At 36.3% G+C, this 16,162-nt stretch overlaps 3 protein-coding genes across 3 annotated transcripts; all 3 read right to left on the bottom strand.

Annotated features, from left to right (window-relative positions):
* Window positions 1-207: 207 nt before the first annotated feature.
* Window positions 208-3,010, bottom strand: LOC100246196 (wall-associated receptor kinase-like 20). Its single transcript, XM_002282409.5, has 3 exons — window positions 2,009-3,010; window positions 1,815-1,874; window positions 208-1,463 (listed from the first exon to the last, which is right to left on the bottom strand). Exons 1-3 carry the CDS (start codon window positions 2,772-2,774, stop codon window positions 400-402), a joined length of 1,890 nt encoding a protein of 629 aa, XP_002282445.1. The 5' UTR covers window positions 2,775-3,010; the 3' UTR covers window positions 208-399.
* A 3,542-nt stretch (window positions 3,011-6,552) lies between these two features.
* LOC104881160 (receptor-like protein kinase ANXUR1) lies at window positions 6,553-7,011 on the bottom strand. The gene has a single exon (XM_010660360.1). The coding sequence runs from the start codon at window positions 7,009-7,011 to the stop codon at window positions 6,553-6,555; it is 459 nt and encodes a 152-aa protein (XP_010658662.1).
* Window positions 7,012-15,103: 8,092 nt separating this feature from the next.
* On the bottom strand, window positions 15,104-15,868 carry LOC104881161 (wall-associated receptor kinase-like 20). The gene has a single exon (XM_010660362.1). It carries the CDS (start codon window positions 15,866-15,868, stop codon window positions 15,104-15,106), a length of 765 nt encoding a protein of 254 aa, XP_010658664.1.
* Window positions 15,869-16,162: the final 294 nt, after the last annotated feature.

Below are 16,162 nucleotides of genomic sequence, written 5' to 3'. Positions count from 1 at the left end.
CCAAAAAAACAAACATTATCTTAATCTTATTTAAGTTTTTTCTAAATAAAACTTAATCAGTATAATTCTCATATCATTATCATTTCAGAACCCACAGGAGAGCCTTCTCTGGTGAAAACAATGGGAAACAAGAAGGATAGCAAAATTACTCTGATGAGGCCAGTGGAAGCAAGAAAGAGCGCAGAAATGATCTCTGACAAACCTAAAGGAAGCAAGAAGCCCAAAGAAATTATTGTGAAGCAGTGAAGCTTCTTCCTGGGCAACAACATAGATCACCATAAAAACGGGTCATAATACGTTAACTATACAATACTAGTAACAATTACAAACATAAGCCCAGATTATTTCTGCCCAACAAGTCACTGGTCTAGTTTTTTCCAAAGCAACTCTGTAATCAAACTACTGCTCTACCACCTTTGCTGTTGCAATACTTATGATATACCCAATCTCCTCTGTAACTTCTTTCATTGACGGTCGATTTTGCCTTCGTTCTTCCAAGCAACCCACGGCCAGAAATCCCATAGCCTTCATGGTCTCAAGCTCCAAACTGCTGGCCTGCTCTTTGAGTAATGGATCAATGGCATCCATCAACCTCTCCTCCTCCACTGTCCTCTGCACATAAACTGCCAAGTTCACATCATCAGCGGGTCGATTAAAATCAATGGCTTTCTGCGATGTTAACAGCTCCAACAACACTACTCCAAAGCTATAAACATCACTCTTATCTGTCAACTGATAGTTCCTGTAATACTCAGGATCGAGATATCCAAGAGTTCCTTGAGCACATGTGGATACATGACTCATATCAGTATGAGCCAACCTAGATAACCCGAAATCTGCAACCTTAGCATTCATCTTCTCATCAAGCAAAATGTTGCTGGATTTGACATCTCGATGATAGATTGGGGGAACTGCAGAGGAATGGAGGTAAGCCAGACCCTCAGCCGTGTCATGGGCAATGCGGAGGCGATGACTCCATGTAAGTGAACCCCGGCCACCAGGCCGTTGGCCTTGCAAATGTTCCAGAAGAGTCCCATTTGGGATGAACTCGTAAACCATGATCGGCTGCTCCAGCTCCACACAGCAGCCTAGAAGGCGGACAAGGCTTCTGTGGTTCACTTGGCAAAGAATCCCCACCTCATTGAGGACCTGATCAGTGCCTTTTGCGTTGCCGAGCTTAGCGCATTTGATAGCAACGATGGTCCCATCATCAAGGATGCCTTTATAGACTTCACCATAGCCGCCAGCCCCGAGCAGGCGGTCGTGGGAGAAACTGTTTGTTGCTCTCTTTATCTCTTTGCCCGTGAAGTTTTTGGCGAATTTGCCACCGCCATTGGCGTTTAGGATCTCCTCTCTCTCTCTTGCCAGCCGGTCTTGTGCTTCCTTGATGCGCCGGTGCCGTCTGTAAACTAGAATAGCGATGACCGCTGCAATCAGGGCTGCACCGATGCCTACTGTTAAACCTGTATGAATTTCATTCACCAGAACGTTAGGCGTTTTGATTTAGCACTTGAAGCTCATGCAAAAATGACAAACAAAAAACCCCCAGCATCAAAGTCTTTCAAAATTCTTCCTCTCGCTCTTTTCCCGACTCAAATCCATTTGTGTATGGAAATGGATCAGAAAAACAGTTCCAAAGTCCAGATTATTTGATCGAGTTGATTGATTAAGATAAAATACATACGTTTTCCCAGACCCAAATTGGGAAAGTGTAATGATGGCTGAACCACCATTTGCAGGGTCAAGAATGAAGAATTAACTTATGGACTATATTAAAATATGTACATATATGGTGGAACTTGGAAGAATCATACCTGCTATGAGTGGAGTCTTGTTTGTGGAACCACAACCATCTGGATCTTGACACGTCACATCTGCACAATAATCACACTACTCTTATCTCGTCTGGAGAATACTAAACAATTCTTACAACATAGTTTTGAAAATGAAGAGTCAATTTTATTTGTAATGTGTACAAATTTGAGAAAGCAATTGTTAGACAACTCACTCTGTGCGCATAATCCACCAACTGGATCCCACCAAAGTCCTGATTTGCAAAAGCACCGGCTCACCCCAGCAGTGGCTGGGTCCGGCCCACAAGTGGAGTTCATCCCATCGGTGCAGTCAGATTGGGACGTGCAAACCGGTTCCCTCGGAGACACCCACTGGATCTCCACGCCTGGTTCTGGCCAACGGTTCACCGGAGTACTCGCGTCCAGGTTCACGAAACTCCGATAAGCTCTGCACCCCGCGTCGCGAACCCGTATCGAATGCGACGTCGTAGAACCACCCGCCTTAAACGTGCAGCAAATAGGCGCGTCCTCGCACGCTGCCGCGTCTCGTGTGCCGTTGATGTAAGTGTGGCAGAGGCTGATGGAGGAGCAGTTCAACGGCGACCGGAGAAGCGTGTCCGTACAGTTGAGGTACAGGATGGTGTTGCTGCTGGTGACGTTGAAGGGAAGGCTCTCGTTGAGCTGGATTCCCTGGTTGGGGAGATCGGTGGTGACGCAGGTGTTACCGGCGAAGCTCGCCGGCCGGATCACGAACCGTTGGATTTGAGGAGTGATGGATGAGATGGAGTAGGAAGAGTTGAGCGTATCGAATCTGAGTGTGCCCGCATCGCACCGGATCTTGTACTCTTGGTCGCCGCAGTCGGCTCCGGTGCTGAGCGGGTAGGGCACAGAAGTGTTGCCGCAGTCCGGGCAGCGATTGGCTGCCATTGCGCACACTGCGCAGAGTAGCAGGGCCGCCGTGAAGAGGAGCAGGTTAGGCATTGGTGGAAATGTCAGGAAGCGCGGTAGCTATGACTGGCGACTGCTGAGGAGTTTAATTTATGAATGTAGGTGACGTTTGGGGAGGTTTCGTCAAAGTTTCTGACAGGATGGGCAATTTTGTCAAATCCTCAAACACGACTTACTTTTGGAAGCTTCTTTCGTCGTACTTGATTTCTGATTCTTATTAAATTGTTTTTTTTTTTAATAAAATAATGTAATAGACTTGACATTTTAGTTTGACCCTAATTCTTTATTTATTTATTACTTTTCACATCATTTTCGTAGTATCCAAATATAAAAAATAATTTCTAAACAGACAAGTTCAATTTTGACTTAGACTCAAAGCAAATTATACTTACTCTTATTTCCAAGAATGCCCCTATAAAATATCTTCCATTTAAAGATGTAAGGTATTTAAGGTAATAAAATAAATTAAAATTGTGTTTATATTAAATGAAAAAATATATCAAATAAAGTCAACATAAGTTGCATTGTCTTCTATTGATACAATAATTCAAAAAGTAGCCAGTCCAATTTCTACAAATAAAGTTAAAACATGCACTGTGTGCTTTTATGGGAATAGGTATCGGATGTCTACATGCATATAATATATATGAATTAAATATTTGGCATAATATATGGTATGATTTTAATATTAATACATATGGTATGATTTATTTATATGGATATGGTATTGGATATAAATATGGGTATATGACGGAAATGCTAATTTTAATTTACTTGACACTTTTTTTTTTTTATTGGGATTCTTAATAAAGTTAAAGAAACTAGAAAATATGGTAAAATGCCGATTTGTGTTTGTTTTTAAAATTTTTTTTATTGAAAATAATTTGTTTTCAAATTTTAAGAGACAAGATTATATTTTTTTGAAACTTATTTTTAAAAATAAATTTTAAAAAATATGATCAAATATACCCTTGTTTTTTTTTTTTTTGTTTTTTTAAAAATTAGTAAAAATAACTTCTACTCGTTCACTAAAAAATGTTATCTATTTCATTTTATTTTTAAAAATTGTTTCTAAAAAACAACAACCAAAATGTGTTAGAAACGGTTTTTATAAATCACACAACCAAATAAACTTTAAATGGTTTGTTTTTCTATTTTTTTTGTAACTTATTATAAATTTTCTACTAAATAAAATTTTTTTAACTTTTTCTAAATAGAAAAAAGAATATATTGATTTTTTTACTTTTTAATGCAAAAATAAAATATTACAAATTAAACAATCTAATACTTAATACTATTAAACACTATTTGGTTTTAGGTTTTATTTAAAATTAAGTAAAAAAAAAAACAAAAATTAATCTTTATCAATTTGGAGTTTTTTGAATAATTATTTAAGGTAAAATTCAAAATTAGGGATTTTTTAATGCCTAATTAATTTATTGTAATAATAATAATAACTATTATTATTATTTAAAAATTCAAATTTCACTTCTTAATTAAATCATAAAACATAAAGGGTATGTAAATTTTTTAAGGAAAAAATTAACCGGGATCTTCTCAAACCATAAATTAGAGAATATGTCACATATTAATGATGATAAGATCAATGGGAGCAATGATAGGTACCCTATACTATGGCCCTTGTCCCTCTTTTGTAATTTATTGTATCACACTTTTATAGATCATATTTGACAAATTTCCTACCAAGTGGTGTGATAGAATAGGATACGTGTTACATCTTCTCTACATATTTCTATGGTATTGTTACCATCCATACAAATCAGTCAAAGACTAATGCTTATCAATAATTCATAAAGGACATAGTTTTAGTGCATATGAATCAATCATGAAGGAATCTTTGATTTTTATTTTCTTTATTCTATGTCCATATGAGGAAAATCAGACTTTACCAGCAACTAGACACATATGCTCCTGAGAGAGTTAGGTGATCATCTAGATGGCCTCAAAAGTCTTGTTTGAATAGTAGCCCACTTGTGGTCTATATCTTCTTTAATTTTCTGTTTCAGTCACACTCACATATGGATAAATATATATGTGACATCTGTCTCTTATGCACCACTACCCTTTTTTTATTATATGTTTTGTTAGGTGGTGTTTGTTTTTTTACTTAATTCTAAATATAACTGTGGACCCCGTATTTCGTGCTCAGACGTTTCCCACTCGATGGCGAACTCGATTTTTATTTGAAAAATTGATTTTTTATTGATTATTTGAAAATGACTTCGAGTCACCACTTTTTTTGTTTTATTTTTAAAAGGGTAAACAAAATAAGAAAGAAAAACCCTAAGTGTGACTTCTTACTTTGGAAAAGGTGGTCTGTGAAAAACCGGATCGGGTTCGGGGGTCAGGTTACTTATCATGAAGGTACGGTAAAAACCGTAGCACCCTTTTAAGTCCCTAAAAACAGGTCTCTACTAATAAAATGAAGCAGTCATGACAGTGGACGAGTAGATCAATGAGTACCCAGAATAAATCATGCACACGTGAGAATCAAAATATGCTTGGACAATTACCAGAGTGAAAGTAGGTGCGTACCTGGGCGATGAGCCACCATGCGCTATCAAGAGAGAGGTTAGTGCACAATTAAGAAATAATAGCATGCATGTCGGAGAGCAGGATAAATAGATCGTGCATGACAAATAAATCAATCAATCATAAAATCACGTATGTTGGGCCCCCACCAAAGCCCGATTTATATTGCATGAATTAATCCCATAAATTCCATTATTCGGAATTACAGAAAATTCGTTCCTGCTTATTAAAGTCAAGAGGAGCATAAGATTATTTGAAAGCCAGAGCGGAATTAAAACTATTCGGGAGAAAATTAGATTTTTGAAATTTAATTGAAAATTGGAGTATTGGGAATTAAATTTAAGAATTTGAATTTTGGAGATTAAATTTGAAAGAAATTGGAATTTTTAAAATGATTTGAGAATTGGAGTCGTGAAAATTAAATTTAAGAATTGGAACTTTGAAAATTAAATTTTAAAGAAATTGGAAATCAGAATTTTAAAGAATTATTTAAAAATTGGATTTTTTAAAAATAAATAAATAAATAAATAAAATAATAATAATAATAATGAAAATAATAATTAAATTAATAAACGGGAATATTGGAATTTTTGAAATCGGAAATTAAATTTGGAAATCGGAATTTTGAAGAATTAGACTTAAAATGAGGTTTTAAAATAAATAAATAAAATATTAATGATTAAATAAATTAATGGGAATATGGGAACTTTCGGGATTAGGAATTTAATTCGAAAATCAGAAGTTTTAAAGAATTTGATTTAAAATGGAGTTTTGAAATAAATAAATAAAATGCTAATGATTAAATAAAATAGTGGGAATATTGGGAATTTACGGGATTAGGGATCTAATTCGGAAATCAAAAGTTTTAAAGAATTTGATTTAAAATGAAGTTTTAAAATAAATAAATAATTGGAATACAATAGTAATACCTAAAAAAACAAATTCGGAGACCGGGATGTCGAAGAATTGTTTGAGAACAGTACGTAAAAAAAAAAACTAAATTTTGAAGGAAATTATTTTTGGCATGAAATTTTTAAATACATGGAAAGAAAATAAACAAATAAGTAAATACTCTTAAAAGGATGACCCGCGCCCCGAGAGAAAGTGGTCATGCATAAGCCAAACACATGCTTTATGTACACCATTAAAATTCAAGTCAAGCCTCTGCCAACATCATCATTTTTTTTTTTTAAAGCACTGACACTACCCATTTTCACTCAAAGCATCCAACACCATATAGAAAGCAAATACACCCATGCTAATCTCGGAACCCTTTCCATCTACCTTCTGCATAACATTGCATCGCCTTCGTCTCCGTGCCCCTCAAAGAACGCTCCTTCATCAGGCTCCCTTCCACAGCCAGTCCCGCGCACAGTACTTCGAACAACACCACTCCGAAATCAGCAAATTTGGCCACCCGTTTCTTATCTAACGAAATATCTGTGGTCTTGATGTCCTGGTGAATGATTTCGCATTCCGAGCCTTGATGTAGATGCTTCAGTCCCCGAGCAGCACCGATACCGATCTCGAGCCATTGCTTCCATGTCAATAGAACCTTATTTGTTTTATAAAAACGATCACGGAAGCTTCCTTGGGCAACGTTCGTATATGAGGATCCTTGCTTGGGGATGGTGCAACAGCCTATAAGAGGGACTAGATGGAGATTGTGGAACCTTGACGGCCAGAACTCATTGTTCTTCCCCGTTGATGATACCATCGTCAAACGGAGTTGAGGAGGCGGTATAGACAGTGGCATTGCTGGTGGTCCGCGTGAAGGTTGGCATTTCTGGTGTCATTCCGGTGGTGTGGTAACCATGCAAGCTATGGGCAGCGGCTGTGGCGTCATGGAGCTATGGGATGGTGAACAATGGCTAGTCCAAGGCGGTTTCATGGAGATACAAAGGTGGTGGCTCAACTGTGAGGGATGCGGCGGCGTTGTAACGTGGAGATGGCGACTCCGATGGCTATGTAGTAATGTAGGCGAGGAAAGACTGCGTGGTCAGTGGCCGGCAATGGTGAAGGCGAGTTGAGAGCAAGGGCGGCCTTCCATGAGAATGGAGGAGGGAAAAAGTGGAGATGAATGAAAAGACAATGAAGAGAATGGTGAGAAAAAGAAAAACAAAGTAGTGGCGTCTGTGTGAGGAGTCATTTCATAAACTGGGACTACAGGGTTGATAGACGGATTCTTCAAACTGAGAGAAGATAAACAACTCTAAAATCCAAGTCCCTATTCGATTCCCACGGACTAGTAGTGAACTCACCAACTCAAAATGACGTATATGAAGGAAGAAGGAACATAGATTGAAATGGTGTAAAATGTTCAAAAGGAAACAAACGGGAGAAAACAAATAGCAAATATATTGAGCCTCTTTCCAAGCATTAATCCCTGGGCTATGAACCAGGTAAAAATATATATATATATATAAAGAACATCAACATGATCCATACAAACCCATATACGTAATATTCTCGAATGAAATCCAAGAGAGTGAAAGAATAGCATAGCAAACACGTCTCTTTAATGAACGAAAACTACATAAAAAAAAAAAAATGAGTGAAGAAGCAAATGCGATAGGGGAATATGAATCAAAAGTCTATAATACTCGTACCTGAGAGCATTCCTCCCCGATGAAGCTCACTTATCTTACCGCCCTCACTGCCTCCTCTACCAGCAAGATTTTGAAAGCTCCTCTGCTTTCTCCCCTTGCTCATCTGTTTTTCTCTTTTCTCAGCAAGCCCTCCTTCTCCTCTTTTTCTCCTCCTCTGTTTTTCCCCGTCTAATCTGGCCGCCTCCTTCAGCTGAAATCCCGGGGTGGTCAAAAGAGTCATCATGATAGCAAAAAAATAAAATGGCCAAAAACTCCTCCTCCCCGGGAGGGGGTCTACAATAACCTTAATGCTTAATAATGTTAAATATTAGGTTGATTGTTTTTGTAGTATTTTATTTTTATTAAGTATTAAAAAGTAAAAAAAATCAATATGTCATTTTTTCTATTTAGAAAAAGCTTCATATTTTGGCTTTTTCTATTTAGTAAAAAGTTTATAATAAGTCATGAAAAAGTAGAAAAACAAACAACCTAAATTCTAAAACTAAATTGCTTTCAGTAAAAAGCCAAAAAAACAAACACCACCTTAGTGTCGTGTTTGGTCATGAAACATTGCAGTGCCTTTGATCCAAACGGGCCTTTGGGTGTGGAGCTTTATTTGTTAACTTACTATTCAAAGGACCACACGAAGAAGAGAACTCTTTATTCAGGAAAATAGGAATGTGAATGAAGCAAATAGAACGAAACCGAAATTAGTATATAAAGATGATGAAAGAGATGGGTTTTCCTTACTTGAACACCGATAAGGCAGGATTGGCAGCTTGATGCAAATGGAAGAGGAAAAAACAAGAATGTTGCAGTGTGGTAACGATGTTGTTGAGACTCCAAAATGAAAGATATCACAACTTTTGGAATTTGAAAAAGCATGGTACGCATGTCACTACTATGGGGCAAGAGAACCCCCAAAGGCACCTGAATGGTACATCGGTATGTGCATCCAATACAAAAATCGGAAAGTCCGGAAAATCAAGGAAAATATGTTCTTACTTATAATGAAAAAGAATTTTTTGTTTGACCTCAACTAAAGGTCAACAAAAATTGGGGGCAATTGTGGGCACCCCTGTAAATCGAGATAACGGGTTTGCCCAAAAAACTATTCGTTGAGCTGAGCCAGTTTGGGTTAGGATTAAAAGCCCAACTAGCCTAATGACCCAACTAACTTAAATAGTCCAACAGGTAAAATGGGAAATAGAATGTGAGAGAACAACTCACGAGGAGTAGTGGAGGCAATTAACACTTGAGATGGTAACCCCTTGAAGTGGCCAAAAAGTGCTCCCGCGATCCCCACACCTATTCGTAGCTAAAAGGTATATGAATGCAACTAGCAAGAAAAATATGAGAACTAAAAAAATATTACATTTTCTAGAAAATCCCAACTAGCTTAATCATCGGAGGAGATAATCTTGGGGTAAGTATAAGGTTCTAGAAAACCCCAACTTACTTAATCATCGGAGGAGGTGATCCCGGGGTAAAATCGGGCAAGCCTTATGTGGCAAGTATAAGGAAGCGCACGACAAGAAGATGACCCACTTGTTGGAGCTGAGAATTTCTTGAGCAATCGTTTTCTTTTCGTCGCTCACTTCCTTATACTTGCCACACAAGGCTTGCCTGGTTTTACCCTAGGATCACTTCCTTCGATGATTAAGTTAGTTAGGGTTTTCTAGAAAAGATAATATTTTTCGTTTTCCTATTTTTCTTGTCAGTTGCATTCATATATCTTTCAACTATCGATAGGAGTGGAAATTGTGGGGGCACTTTTTGGCCATTTCAAATGGTTACCATCTCAAGTGTCAATTGTCTCCACTACTTCTCATGGGTTGTTCTCCCACATTCTATTCCCCACTTTACCTATTAGGCTATTTAAGTTAGTTGGGCCATTAGGCTAGTTGAGATTTTAATCTTGACCTAAACTGGCTCGACTCAGCGAATAGTTTTTTGGGTAGGCCCGTTATCTCCATTTATAGGGATGCCTACAATTGCCCCTAATTTTTTGTTGACCTTTGGTTGAGGTCAAACGAAAAATTCTTTTTCATTTTGAGCAGGAACATATTTTTATTGATTTTCTGGACTTTCTAATTTTTGTATTGGACGCACAAAGCAATGTACCCTCCAACCGTCTTTGGGGGTTTCTCTCTTGCTTTCTAATGGTGATATGCGTACTATGCTTTTTCAAATTCCAAAAGTTATGATATCCTTCATTTTGGAGTCTCAATAGTACCATTACCACATCGCGACATTCTTGTTTTTTCTTCTTCCATTTGCATCAAGTTGCCAATCATGCGTTATCGGTGTTCAGGTGAGAAAAACCTATCTCTTTCATCATCTTTATATGCTAATTCTGGTTTTCGTTCTATTTGCTTCATTCACATTCTTGTTTTCCTGGATAAAGAGTTATATTTTTCGCTTGGTTCCTCGAACTTTGCACGAAAGTGCACTCAAAAACCTCTTTCTAAGGTTTTTTTTTCCTGCTAGTAGTGCAAACCCTTACAAAATGTCGAAGAAATTTGAAGGTTCTGCAAAAAGGAAAAGACCCCAGAAGGGTTCCTCCTCAAACAACACAACCCACGCTTCAATTCGTATTGTGGATGATTTTGCCACTGATGATTTCAGAAGAGATTTCAATATTCTAGACAATATTGATATCCAACTACTGCGCAACACCATACCCCTCCCAACTGATACACACAAGAAACACTCCATGTGCTTCACTATAGAGCAATTCCATGCTAGGCTATGCTTATTTTTGTCTTCATTAGTGAGGGAGTGTTTGCACTATACCCAAATTTCGCCCTCATTTGTCCATTCGAACTCGATCCTCATTCTTATGGGCTGCTCTATTTTAAACCAGTTATTCAATCTCGAGTTGTTCTTGCTTGATTTTTTTTTTTTTTTTCATTTACACTATTAAGTTGAACAAATGAGGGAAATTCCTTCTTTCTGCTTGTAGAAAGTAGTTGCAATTGATCATGAACCTGTCGGATTATGGGAAAGGTTGGGCCATCGAACATGTGATTGTTTATGGAGAATGGGAATTTTCAAGTTGAGATCCTCGTGGTCCTTACCCCCTGAATCATACCCTTAAACTGCTCAGTAAGTTCCTTGATACCACTTTTTATTTTATTTTTTTTTATTTTTAATATCTGTCTAATCTCGCATCTGGATAGCTGAAAACTATTGAGGATCCCTAGTAAAATGGGTGGAAAAACCTTCTCAAGAACGACTTACCAAGCTATACAACATTGATTTCAAGTAAAGAATTTTTTTCTTTTTTACTTACTAAGACCAATCTTCAAAGTATGCTCTTGAACTCGGAGCCTTTCACCTCTCAAATTTTTCCAAGGATTGCTCTTAGTGACCTAATCCACGGGGTGCATTTTGTTCCAAAAGACTTTAAAATAGACAAACCTTTTGACTCTTTTGACACTAGCACATAAGTTGCTGGGGAGAGCGAGCAACCTGTCCCACCAGCAACTGCTCGACAAACTACCAAGCTTGGTATCTTTGTCACAATTCCACTATTTTCGCCTGAGCACACTCTTTCTACCCGGGGCTCAGCTTCTACTGCCCTAACAAACTTGCAAAGGATATGGACGACATAAAAGGTGAGGCCGCTGACATCTTTAGTTGGGTTAGAGAGAGAGAAAAGAGAAAAAGACTAGAGGTCAACCCGTCTAAGACCACCTAACCAACTTCCAACAAGCTTCAAAAAGCGTTGGCTTCACGAAGTGTTTTATCGGATACTACTCCACAAGCGGCCATTCACGACAAGATTACTGTTCCTGGTATACGCCCAAGGGGAATCTGCACCCTCACAAGATTAGTTCCATTTCAACTAATGAGGTAGGAGAAATCCTAACCCAATATTCCTCATTTACCACTGCTAATCCTCCTTTATCAAATATGAGTGTTTTTTTCCTTGCTACTGAGCAGATCACCACGGAGGTTCTTGGTCGGCCAGACTTGAACTTTATTGCAAATGTTCCCATCGAGGCTTCTGTCCGCTTTGTTCAAACAGTAGTTGCTATCCGAGGATTGGATGAAGATCATATTACCAAAATGGTACTATGGCAAATCAAGCACACTTTTGATACTCTTCCTTAAAATTCTTCAATATATTTAACGCTATCACATTTATGTACCAGGGGGTTGCTGATGTTAGAGACTTGAAACGCCAGCTGCAATCAACTAATAAGAAGTTGGAGGATGACAATAGACTTAGGTAGTACGCTACTGAGTCTATGGCCAATCAGGGGAACCTTCAGCTCCAACAATGTCTGGTTAAAATTATACTACTAAATAAGATAAGAAATAGAAAGCCTCATAAAAATGAGTTTTTTTTTCTTCAAAGAAAAATGAATTTTTTATTTATATTTATATTTTTATATTTACCGATGAAAATTGTTATGCCAATTATATATATGTAGAACCTAGGACAACCTTATACATTTTTAAGTACACATGATTACGAGAATTTATCACATAATGTTATGAGAATGTTCTTTAAGGGATGATGAAATCCCTTCTCAACATCTTATACAACTTTGGATTGGGAAAGGATTTTTGGACAAATATGACAATATACAAGAAACAAGAAATCAAGGAGCATAAATTATCGCAAGTGTACTACGTACATGTTTATTAGAGCTCCACATTCCCAAAATGAGAAAAAGATTTGAAGATGCGTGATGTTATTCATGATATGGCTATGTGGTTAGCTTGTGAAAACGAGAAAAAAAAAACAAATTTGTGGTTAACTAAAGGTCAAATCAATGTTAATGTATAAAAGGGACATCAGGGGGACAATCAAGTTTGATTTTATTATATCATGTCTTATTTTTAAGAGCTTAACATGAACTGTGAATGCTATTAACCTCTCAAGATTACCTCAATAATCTTTAAGTCTTAGATCTTCTTATTATATGATAAATTAATATACTCTTAACTCTCTAAGAGTATATGTTAAATTTCACTTAAGAGAATTACTACGACCACATATTTCATTATCACATATCTTTTGGATCATTCAAGAAGACATTATGTCTCAATCGCATGAGATGTCATGGTGTTTATATTGAGAATATTTATTTTCATTTGTTTTGATCAATAATGATCCAATCCATATGGAATATAAGTCTACCTTGGTCTCATTCATAGGTTAAAGTCATTAAAGACTTTAACATTAGTTTAATATTCTCTTAAAGTCAAAAGCTCATAAACAATAATAGCTCGGTGAATTACGACAACCCAATAGTTAAGGTCATGATCAACCATAGGTCTTATTCAATGTGTAATCATACACAATAGTGTGTCCACCATAGGAAATAATCTTGATGATCAAGACAAGTCATCTCCTCAATTAGGAGATAATGCACTACATTCTATAATGGATTATCTAATTTTATAAATCGATTGTGATCAACTTATCATTTTGCAAAGAACTTATGATTTAGATATTTTATGCAACTCTTGATGTATCCAAATCATATACAATACAAGTAATACGAGCGTGAATGCTTAGACAACAAGTAATGCAATCAATGATATAAATTGAAAATAAAAAATCATAATAAATAAATTTATTAATGGAAACTTATTTTGTTAAGTCATGTAATTTTTTCAAGGATTTTATCTTAACATGTCTATTCCAAAGCTTGACCAAGTTTTGAAACTGGAGCAAATTAAGTGGGCCATAAAGCAAGGTAAACTTAGACCCAAGGATGAAAATATCGATAATCACGGATATATCGATACTTCGATTTTATGGATATATCGGAGATATATCAGCGGATATTTTGGAAAAAAATATCGATAAGCATAAAATTGTTAAAAACTCATGAAAATGTAAGGAAAATCTCATAATAATATAATTAGAAGTATAATAGACATTTTAAAGTTATTTTATTGAAAAATTTGATATATGTATAACATGATTTATCATATTTGATAATAATATCGTATGCATCGATAAAAATATGAATTTTATAAGTGTACATTTATTATTAAATTACATCTAATATTATGATATTTGATTATAATATGTCTAATTTTAAAATATATATATATATATATATATATATATATATATATATATATATATATATATATTAATATTAAAATTATGATCCATTTAATTCAATTGTATTAAACAATATAAAATAAATTATGATATATATATATATATATATATATATATATATATATATATATATATATAATTTTTTAATATTTAATTAATTATTAATGATATTAAAAACATTATGAAGAAAATTACATAATTTTTATATTTTTGGTAATCAATTAAAAGAAAATTTTGCATTTAATTATAAAATAATTATAATTAATTTGCTCTTTAAAATATTCTTTTAATATTTTCTTTATATAATGAGTTTAAGTGCATATAAATTTAGTGCACAATATATAACAAGGGCAATTTTGCTCGGATGGTAAGTGGAGTGTATCTCAAACCTTTTGGTTTGAGGTTCAAATCCCCTCAGAAGCAAAATGGGGGCACTACATCGCCCCTCCGATATCGTTGGCAAACATTAGCCCTAAATAGGAGAAGAAAAAATAAAATTTGGAAAAGTAGAAACTTTGAAAGAATATGATATGATAATTTGAAAGGAAATTTCAAAGGTATTGATTAATGATTTTTTTAAAAGATTCACTTTTGAGAATTATTTAATTCCCTTTAGTCCCTACACCACAAAATAAAAAAATAAAGAGTTAACTAAAGAAGTCATAAATTAAAGCTCTATACATCTTCATACTTTGTATAGAATATAACGGTCGAGGGTTAGTAAAAAAAGTTGAGAGCCCTTAGAAATCATCTAGGAATTCTAATTCATCGGAATGGACCCAAAATTCATCTCCTTATGTATACATGTAACCATATCATCTTTGAATAATCTTCGTGATATGTTACATCGGATTGTAAATTTTCATAAGACCTCAATTCAAATTTCTAGAAATATTCAAGAGATTGTTAAGATGAGGTTAAATATTTTTTTTACACATCACATCTTCTCAATTATAAGAAAATATATTTAGAGCTAGGCTAAATATTTGGTTTAAGTCAAAATTGATTCTCTTACAACACATTCGTAGAAAATTAATATGATTTTTTTTTTTTTTTGGAAAAATTAAGAGTAAATTTTATTTGAAATGTGCACAAAATTGAGAAATCATTTCTTATAAAACTCAACTCTATGCGCATAATCCGGCGATGGAATCCCACGAAAGTCCTGATTTGCAAAAGCACCGGCTCACCCCAGTCGTTGCTGGGTCCGGCCCACAAGTGGAGTTCATCCCCTCAGTGCAGTCAGCTTGGGACCTACAAACCGGTTCCCTAGGTGACACCCACTGGAGCTCCACGCCCGGTTCTGGCCAACGGTCCAATGGAGCATTCGGGTCCAGGTTCACGAAACTCTGGTAAGCACTGCAACCCGATTCGCGAACCCGAATCGAATACGCCGTCGTAGAGCCACCCGCCTTAAACGTACAGCAGATAGGCGCGTCCACGCACGCTGCTGCGTCCTGTGTGCCGTTGATGTAAGTGTGGCAGAGGCTGATTGAGGAGCAGTTCAACGGCGACCGAAAAAGTGATTCGGTACAGTTGAGGAACATGATGGTGTTGCTGCTGGTGACGTTGAAGGGAAGGCTATTGTTAAGCTGGATTCCCTGTTTGGGGAAATCAGTGGTGATGCAGGTGTCACCGGCGAAGCTTGCCGGCCGGATCACTAACCGTTGTGTTTCAGGACTGATGAATGCGATGGAGTAGGAGGAGTTGACTGAATCGAATATGAGTTTGCCCTCATCGAACCGAATCTTGTACTCTTGGTCGCCGCAGTCGGCTCCGGTGCTGAGCGGGTAGGGCACCGGAGTGGTGCCGCAGTCCGGACAGCGATTGGCGGACATTGCGCACACTGCGCAGAGTAGCAGAGCCGCCGTGAAGAGGAGCAGCTTAGCCATTGTTGCAAATGACGAGGAAGCATGGTGACGATGACTGGTGAGAAGTTCAATTTATAGGAAAGTTGGTGATATTTGACTTTGGGAAGTTTTGTCAAAGGTTCTGACTCGATGGGCAATTTTGTCATATTCTCAATCATAACTCCCTTCTGGAAGCTTCTTTCCTCGTTTTCTTTTTATAAAATAATGTAATAACTAATACACTTGAAAAAAAAAAAGGACTGGAATATTATAATAAAAATAGAATAAAATTTTACTTTCCTATTTTAATTTAATATTATATTATTACTAATTTTG

Source organism: Vitis vinifera, chromosome 13, assembly GCF_030704535.1.
Source record: "Vitis vinifera cultivar Pinot Noir 40024 chromosome 13, ASM3070453v1".
Lineage (NCBI taxonomy): Eukaryota > Viridiplantae > Streptophyta > Magnoliopsida > Vitales > Vitaceae > Vitis > Vitis vinifera.
The sequence above is the reverse complement of the archived record's forward strand: the minus strand, read 5'-3'. Positions and strand labels throughout refer to the sequence as shown.

What these genes read in the sequence shown, in the direction of transcription:
- LOC104881160 (XM_010660360.1), bottom strand. Translation starts at nt 7,011, where the DNA reads ATGGTATCATCAACGGGGAAGAACAATGAGTTCTGGCCGTCAAGGTTC.
- LOC104881161 (XM_010660362.1), bottom strand. Translation starts at nt 15,868, where the DNA reads ATGGCTAAGCTGCTCCTCTTCACGGCGGCTCTGCTACTCTGCGCAGTG.
- LOC100246196 (XM_002282409.5), bottom strand. Translation starts at nt 2,774, where the DNA reads ATGCCTAACCTGCTCCTCTTCACGGCGGCCCTGCTACTCTGCGCAGTG. An exon ending in TGGTGGATTATGCGCACAGA is followed by an intron (nt 1,875 to 2,008) that starts GTGAGTTGTCTA and finishes ATTATTGTGCAG; the next exon opens with ATGTGACGTGTCAAGATCCA. An exon ending in CAAGACTCCACTCATAGCAG is followed by an intron (nt 1,464 to 1,814) that starts GTATGATTCTTC and finishes AAATTCATACAG; the next exon opens with GTTTAACAGTAGGCATCGGT.